The 8,456-nt window shown below is 39.2% G+C and overlaps 1 protein-coding gene across 2 annotated transcripts in view; it reads left to right on the top strand.

The window, feature by feature from the left end:
• The window catches only part of LOC107660154 (snake venom vascular endothelial growth factor toxin barietin-like), a 21,650-nt gene extending 13,307 nt beyond the window's left edge, over positions 1 to 8,343 (top strand). The window contains exons 5-8 of one of the 2 annotated variants that reach the window (XM_016449389.1): positions 4,396 to 4,428; positions 6,307 to 6,387; positions 6,720 to 6,757; positions 8,136 to 8,327. In XM_016449389.1, the coding sequence (XP_016304875.1) occupies positions 4,396 to 4,428; positions 6,307 to 6,387; positions 6,720 to 6,757; positions 8,136 to 8,248 (265 nt within the window). In that variant the 3' untranslated portion in view covers positions 8,249 to 8,327. Of the gene's footprint in view, positions 1 to 4,395; positions 4,429 to 6,306; positions 6,388 to 6,719; positions 6,758 to 8,135 lie in introns of both variants that reach the window. The other variant, XM_016449388.1, reaches the window with a different exon arrangement.
• The last annotated feature ends 113 nt before the right edge of the window (positions 8,344 to 8,456 follow it).

The raw sequence follows: 8,456 nt of genomic DNA, 5'->3' as shown, positions 1-8,456 counted from the left end.
TTGTTTTGATCTCTCCCCTGCGCTTCCGCGTTCGTCACTTCTGAGCGGCGCATGCGCAACACCGTCATCTTACGTCATCCGCCCGGAGCTGTTTCCGTTTACAACAGTGAGCGCAAGCTAGATTAAATTGATTATTACATTTTAAATATGTTTTTTTCTTTTTTACAAAAACGCATCAATTCGCTACAGGAGGACTTTGTTCACCCCCCGGAGCTGTATGAGACACTTTTTATTAAGGAGGGGCGCTTTTTATTTAACTTCTTTTGGACTGATGCACTGCAACACCCGCTGAGTGCCATTAAACAGCTTGGAAGATCAAAGACAATTTTTAATATAACTCCGACTGGATTCGTCTGAAAGAAGAAAGTCATATACACCTAGGATGACTTGAGGGTGAGTAATTTGTGGGCTAATTTTCATTTTTGGGTGAACTAACCCTTTAATGAGAAAGGTAGTGACTGGATGCTGGGGATCAAGGACAAGAGGATGCATCGACTCCGGCTCAGTCTCTTCACAGCGGTGAAGATGACCTCCTATCCTTAAGAGCTGACTTGCCGGTTCAAGTTCGGGGGTGAGGTTAGGAAGTCGATTGTTAGTATTCAGTTATTTTCCAGCTGTAAGCTGTGTCATTTCAGAAGGAAAACTTCCCCATTGAGCTTGCTGAAGGATAGCTATCTCAGCCTGTTGAAAAACTTCAGATGATACCCATGTTCCCTGAGAGATTCTGCAGTGACAGCCAATAACTCTTGAAAGGTCAGACATTTGCTTGGATCAGGTATAGACAAATGTGCAGTATTAGTCAGACCACAGAATGTATAGTTTCTTAGTCCATCACCAGCTACCGGACAGGATGGCGGGTTAACCGGCCACTGATTAGATGGAAGCTGAATGAATGATGGCCCTGTATTCCAACAACTTTGTGGCCCTGGTTCTGCTAGCCTTTTACCTCGAGTGATGTCATTGGCAGGATTACTTTCTGAATCCACATAGTGCTGTTCACAGCGTTCACAACTTGTGGTGAGCAGGCCCTGTTGCTCTCTGGAGCCATGTTGAACAGCTTGAACTGGTCCTTGCAAAGTCCATCCCAGACGAGTTCTAATTGCAGCAGGACCACCTGGTGGGCCCAAGCGAACTGGCTCAATGGGGGTAACTAAATGAGGGCAATCGGAACCAATGAGCAAAACTGGATGAGCAGTTTCAATCTCTTTTGATCCGATATATCTTGTTTGGCTGGCAGGCTGGTGAAAGGTTAAAGGAAGCAGCCGCCCCATGCAGGACCTTTAACTCTTGTCTTGTGCGCAGGGGCAAGTCCTCTGGCTTACCTTTCAGTTTCAGCTGGTTTGCTGCAGCATTCAACAAGATGGTTCTTTCTGAGCCATCGTCAAGAATGGCATAAGCATTCATGGATCTATCTCCATTTCTTAGAATGACTTTACATATCTTTAACAGTACCTTACGACTTCCTGGGGGCTTGTCAATGAATAACACATCGTTGGTGGCCTCCCCCATGACAGGGCTAGCACAGGGATCCTCTCCTTCCACTGCTTTCTCCTTGTTCCATGCATTAACTTCATGAAGAGCAAGCAAGTGATGACCATTGCATGTTTTGCAGTGCATTTTATGGTTACACTCTGATGATCTATGGCCCAGTCCACAGCGCCAGCATCGGTTGTGCCCCTTGATCCAATTGTGCCTCTGAGATTTGGAAAGTTGAGAGAAATTTACACAGTTATTTAAAGTGTGTTTGGTGTTATCACAATAAGGGCAGTAAGCTTTCCCTTTTATGGTCTTAGCTGAGACCGGTGATAGATGTGATGGAGGTGATGAAGGGGATTTCTCAGTGCCAAACAGAACTTCTGTCCCTTTGTGGAATTTCACTTTCCTTGACATATCCCTCGACAAACTGGTTGAGTATTCTCTGCCCGAACAGCTTGCATACCTTGTGGAATCTTCTTAAACTTGGATTTCATATTCTAACTAGTCTGCGAAGTTAAGGAGGGTAGTAATCTTCACGTCTAATGGATAAATAAATCTTCTGAAACTGCTGCGCAGATCATGTGGCAAGTTACTCAGAAGTCTGGACACATTGCAAGCCACATCTTAATTCCACCATGCCAGGCTTACCTAGTTGTCTCAGCATTCCCACCAAAGATCTCACCCTCAGAGCATACAATCGAAAAGTTTTAATATCTCCAGTGCTGATGCTGGCCCCATCCATCAATTCCACTATGCGCTGCAATGCTAACTGATGTGGCTGGCCATACTGTTGATTGAGGGCATCCATAGTGTTGGTATAAGGATGATGTGAACTGCTGTAAGATTCAGCAATTAACTGAGCCTCTTCAAGCTTGAGATATTCTAGCAGGATATGAAATTTAAAGTGTTCTATAGCATCAGTTGGAAGAATGTTTTCTAAAGCAATCTTAAGCCGTGCAAACTCTCTGGGGTTTAGGTGAATCAGGTCAGGAATTGTAGGAGTAGGGCCACAATATACTCTTTCCTGGTCAGTAGGTTGACTTGGAGAGTTGTGGTGCCGTCTCTTACTCCTAGAAGACAAGCTGTGCCGTGGTCTGGAAGAATATTGTGGAGAGGGAGATCGAACATAACTTCTCACCATCTTGGCTTGATTTCTTCCATCTTTTCTCTGACAAAATCTTCTATCAATTGTTGGACTGGTATTAACTTTCTTTTGCCTGGACGAGTTCAGGGACAGGTTTCTCATGCCATCCACAGAAGAGGACAAACTTTCTTGACTGCTTGAATACTCAGTGCTCTCCACACTTTCTGCTGAACTACTATCTTGTGATGCATCATGAGAGGCTTGGGCATAGTTTGGATTTGCTACAGGTTCAGTTGCTCTTGGCTTTCTTGGGGCTGGAACTGGTTTAGGGTGGTCTGCTTTGGACTGGCAACGTACAGGAAGGGTAGAAAATGCCTGAGGAGGTTGTGACTGTTGATTTTGCCAACTTAACAGTTGTTTCACCTCTGCTTGAAGTTGAGAGTTGACAGCGCAATCAAACACTGGCTGATCGCCAGAACACTTCAAAATAAAAGTGCATTTACGGTGGGCCTTTTTAACATGCACAATCAAGTACTACTAACATTAACACAATTCTGATCTACATTATCTCATGCAGAAGTATGCAGAGTAATAAATCCTCATTTAGATGTTGTTGTTGGTGTTATGTGGTTGCTTAAGTGTTTTGGATGGAAGCCAGGATGTTCTGGGTGGTTGCTTACTGGCCCAAGTCATATCTTAAAGGAGTAGTTCACCCGAAGATGAAAATTAGTTGAAAATGTACTTATGCTCAGGTCAACCGAGATGTAGATGAATTTGTTTCTGCCTCGCAACAGATTTGGAGGAATTTGGCATTACATCTGATCACTTGCTCACCAATGAGTCCACATGGGTGCCATCAGTATGAGAGTCCAAACAGCTGATAAAGACATCACAATAATCCACAAGTAATCCACACCACTCCAGTCCATCAGTTATCATCTTGTGAAATGAAAAGCTGTGTTTATAACTTATGACTTTCATTGTGACGGCACCCATTCACTGCAGAGGATGTATTGGTGAACAAGTGCTAAATCAAATGCTAAATTTCTCCAAATCTGGTACAATGAAGAAACAAACACATCTACATCTTGGATGGCCTGAGGGTGAGAAAATTTTCAGCTAATTTAAATTTTTTGGGTGAATGATTACTTTAACTTCTCTTGAAAAATCGATAGAATCACTAAAAGCAAAGAACATTTGGAAAGTTTAGAAATCAGTCCATTTTGAGTTAGGTTGTCGGTTTTGCACTGTCAAGTTTTGGATATTATTATTACAAATTTGTGTTGCTACAGTTAATAGAAGGCACTACTTTGAATGTATAACAAGCAGCATTTTTGTGCACCAATCAGTGATGACTGTATTAACATCCAGATGTTTTGCTTCACAATTGTTCATTAATAATAAGACTTGATAAATTGCAAAACCTTTTGTAAAATAATCTTATTACTCACCCAATTCAATGTGATTTTATACCTCATTTGCAGCACAACAAAACTAGATTTTATTCTCATTGTAAGTGCTTAAAATAAATTGATTAATGTATGCATGTAGTTTTGTTGCTTTGCGTTGCACCACTTGCACTCAAGAGTGGAAATAATTGATGCTCGCTTTTTTTAGCAGCACAGAAAAAGTTAAGCCCCCAGAGTTTAATACTTATTGTTAGGGGTTTATTTAAAATGATCAAATATGAGCAATAATAATATATAAATAATAACAATAATAAAATAATAAAAATTTAAATATCCCTGTGTGTATGCTGTGATAATATTTGATCTTTCTTTTAATTGTAAATTTCATTATCATTTTGTTTTTACTGTCTTGTCTTTTCCCTACAGGCTAAAAGCAAATCTTTATGCAGAGCCAACCAGGTAAATTGTTTATTTGTGTTTGTTTGTGCGAGAGAGAGAGATGTGAAGGTTCACCAGCAGTATGAGCACCATTTGCCCTCTTTTTCCTTTGCCCCACTGCAAACATACTCATACACACACACACGTTTGTTTCTGTGAATTGTGGGGACTTTCCATAGACTTCTATTGTTTTAAACTGACCAAACGATATTTTCTATCCCCTAACCTAACCCTAAACCTACCCCTTACAGAAAACCTGTTTGCATTGTTACACTTTCAGATAAACATAATTTACTATTTTTAATCATTTTTTTCCCTCGAAATGTCAAAAATTGTAGGTTTTACTATCCTTGTGGGGACATTTGGTCCCCACAGTGTAGCATAAAAAAGTACACACACACACACACACACACACACACACACACACAACTCCATGGAGATGGATGCATGGTGAGTTAATTGTGTGTGAAAGGCATAAGTGGTTCAGTCTGTTCTGCTCTGATACTAGTTTACGCTGACCCTAATGTTAAAGAGAACAGCTACTGCTTTTTCCAAATATCTTTTTCACAGTCCTGTCCAAGACACTCTACACAAAAAACACAAATCTTACTGCTTAGAAAAGTAATTGCACACTCCTCAGGGAGCCACACGATTTGAGGCATCATTCATGTCTGTTGCACAAACCGTGTGGGATGACATTTTATATTTAGATTTTTCAAACAACTAATGATACTTTTACACCACTATTTTTGACCATTTCATTTCAAGATTGAGCCACATTCAAGTGTGTATGCTGACAATAATATATGCTAATTATAACCAATAGTGGCATTAGAACTGTGATGAGAGCAGGCGGTAATTAATAAAACATTTATTTAAGTAGGATGTAGTGTGTGAACTTGGCATTGGTCCTCATGTTCACACTTCTCTTTGCTGTGAAATCAGTTTTTACAAGTAATTCTCCCCTTTTATTGCCAAATGGACAGCCAGTCTGTTCATTTAATGTGGATTTTTTTTCAGTACAACTTACATTTCTTGGAAAAGTTTGTTTGAAAAAGAATAAAAGAAAGAGAAAAAATAAAGAAAGAAAAAAATGATTGGCATAGTACAAAATATAGACTCAGAGTAAGATTGGCATGGGATAAAATAAAGAAGTTGTTTAAATTTCCAGTGAGTTCATGCCAGTAGAATATGTTTATGTAGACAAAGATACCTTAGTAATGCCCAGGATACATTGTATGATTTTGGGCTGTCCCAGACAAAAAACAACCAACATGAAACAATCATGGCAATTTCTTTCATTGTGGCTCCTAAAAGTTTGATACTTTTATATTAACTTGCATCATAGCTTACGATTCAGTATGTGTCATCATCGTACATTCTACATGTCGCACATGTGGTTTGTAATGATCTTATAAGACTGTCTGTAGAGGGAATAAAACACTGCATTTGTAATTTGCAAAAGATCTCTGACTTCTAAAAGACTTAATCAGTTGCTTTGGTGTGTATGTGTGTGTGTGTGTGTGTGTGTGTGTGTGTGTGTGTGTGTGTGTGTGTGTCCAGCTGGCGTGCGTCTTGCACTGTTGGAAGGGAGTCAGAACCTAGAACCCTCCTTTGTTGGGAAACGGAACAGAACATTCATTCTATTGCTTAATTAGGCCACTGGCCCCTGAGGAGCCTCACCGAGACCAGGGCTTAAAAGTCACAAGAATTAAGACTTGATAAAGTCATCTCAAGACTCTCCAAATTAAATCTCTGAATTAAAATTGTGAAATACAGTTTAATACTTTTTATGTTGACATAAGATGTTTGTGAAAACACGTTTTGGCTGAGTCATGATCATATTGTACATTATTGATCTATTTATTTTTTATATTTATTATATTTTGTATTTTTAAGGCAAGGCCCACAGACAACAAGAAAAGGTCAAAAGTGGCAAAGGGGGAAACCAAAGCGAAAGAAACACATGGGGAAAAAGCCGTAAGTTCATCATTTCCTATTACAAAAAATACTACCATGTTACATAAAAATTATATTTTTAATTAAAATTAAAATTTTTACATTTTATTTTTAATTTCAAGTCAAATGTTCTTAAAACAAGATAAATGTACTTGAGAAGCAAAATTTTATAAAATCTTAGGACATGTGAGGTTATGCTTAAAACAAGAAAAAAAAGAGATGATATTGATATTGTACTCAATTTTACTTCTCAGATTAATCTTATTTTCAATAACTGTTTACATATTTGTACTGGAAAACAAGAAAAAAATACTGATTAATGAAATGTTTTTTTTTTCCCCCTGAATTTTAAGATCTACTTCAGTATGGAATGCCATATTCATTTACCATGGTATTTATATTTCCACTTTAAATTACTTCAAAGAATACCATGGTACATTTTGGTACCTTTTTGTCATCGTAGAAATTACAAATGATAGACATTTAATAGAAGCAGTTTAGCAATATGCTTAATAATGAATCTTTGTTTTGCCTTTATTTATTTAGTACCATCAATATTATTAAATATTAAAATCTATTTCGAAGCAACAATGTACATGACTCCCATAGATGAGTTTCTGGGCAATGAGAGCTGAAGATTTTCTCTTTTTCATACGTGCCGTATTGCACGTTTACGCATGCAACATTGACTTCTACTCAGACAACAATTAATTAATTCTGGTCAGGGAAAGAATTGAACAGTTCCTCTCCTTCCTTTTCTACTTTTGCTTTTTCGTCATTGGTTTTTGATGAGGGCAAGTGGAGGGCGCTTTGGACCGCCTTTCCCTCCCTGCTATCCATCATCTACTCCTCCATGGATGGAGTCAGTGGCAAGTGTGAAATCAGGCTAATTTGGCAGCCAGAACGCCCCTCCCTTTTCAGCCTCTCAAACCACTTCCACACAAAGATTGATTTTCTTCCTTAATTAACTCTCACCCATACACTGCTCTCCAGTTTTGGTTTAGTTAAAAAAGGGAAGAGGGAAAAAAACAGCCCCATCAGCCCACCATCCCATCAGAGATGTCACAAATGAGACATCAAAGAACTGAAGGCCACAGACACTATCCAGAGTATATCTGTGGTGCCGTCCAAAAAGAAGATCAGGGCTGTGCATGATCAGAATGCATTATGAGGCTTTTTGTGCTTGCTACTGAATTTAATTTCAAGCCTAATGTGGAGATGCAGGCTTGGGTCTGGTTTTGCAAAGTTAATGATTGCAAGAACTGACGTGCTCTTTGTCCATTGTAGCGGTTTTACATAATTCTCTTGGAGCCGGATTTGCCAGAACCAGTATTATAATCAGAATTGTGCTACTCAATTACTTGGAGTCTTTTCTTACTATTTTAAAATTCCTCCTGACTTTAGGACCTCTTTACAGTTTTCACAACTTGAAACTGAAATCAAAGAATAGTTTGCCAAAAATGACATTGTGTCATAATTTACTTATTCTCATACTGCACTCTCAGAAAAAAGGTGCAAAAGATGTCACTGGGGTGGTACCTTTTCAAAACGTTCACCTTTGTACCGTATTTACTCCTAAAAGATGCATATTAGTACCTTTTAGTACATATTCATGCCTTTTGAAAGCTTTTGTAACTTTTTAATGTAAAATAAATAACAACAAAATGTTTATATTTGGTCCAACTGTTCCTTTAAGGCATATATATGAAGGTCGCATGACTCTTTATTTCACACCAACAGCTGATTTTTTTCTCTTCTTGTGCCAACAGGACTCTTGTGCCAACTACACCCCCTCCTCCTCCCCCTCCCACTCTACCGCCTAGCTCCGCCCCTCCACCACCTGCCAGAGAGGCGTGTCCACCGTGTCCCACCCGCAGGATGACATCACAGCCTCCCTCTTGTGAATGCAGGTGCAGTTTGAGGGAGGTGAGCTGTACAAAGAGAGGGAAGACACTTAACCACCACAGCTGCCGGTAAACACACACACATATATACAACTTATTCAAATGTAGCTTATTGTGCTAAAAATAGACCCTTACACACATTGGCATGCCCTCCATTTGGGAGTTTATTGCACAAGGAAGTGTTTC

The sequence above is a fragment of the Sinocyclocheilus anshuiensis genome, unplaced genomic scaffold (assembly GCF_001515605.1).
Source record: "Sinocyclocheilus anshuiensis isolate Anshui unplaced genomic scaffold, SAMN03320099.WGS_v1.1 scaffold888, whole genome shotgun sequence".
In the NCBI taxonomy this organism is placed as follows: domain Eukaryota; kingdom Metazoa; phylum Chordata; class Actinopteri; order Cypriniformes; family Cyprinidae; genus Sinocyclocheilus; species Sinocyclocheilus anshuiensis.
The sequence above is the reverse complement of the archived record's forward strand: the minus strand, read 5'-3'. Positions and strand labels throughout refer to the sequence as shown.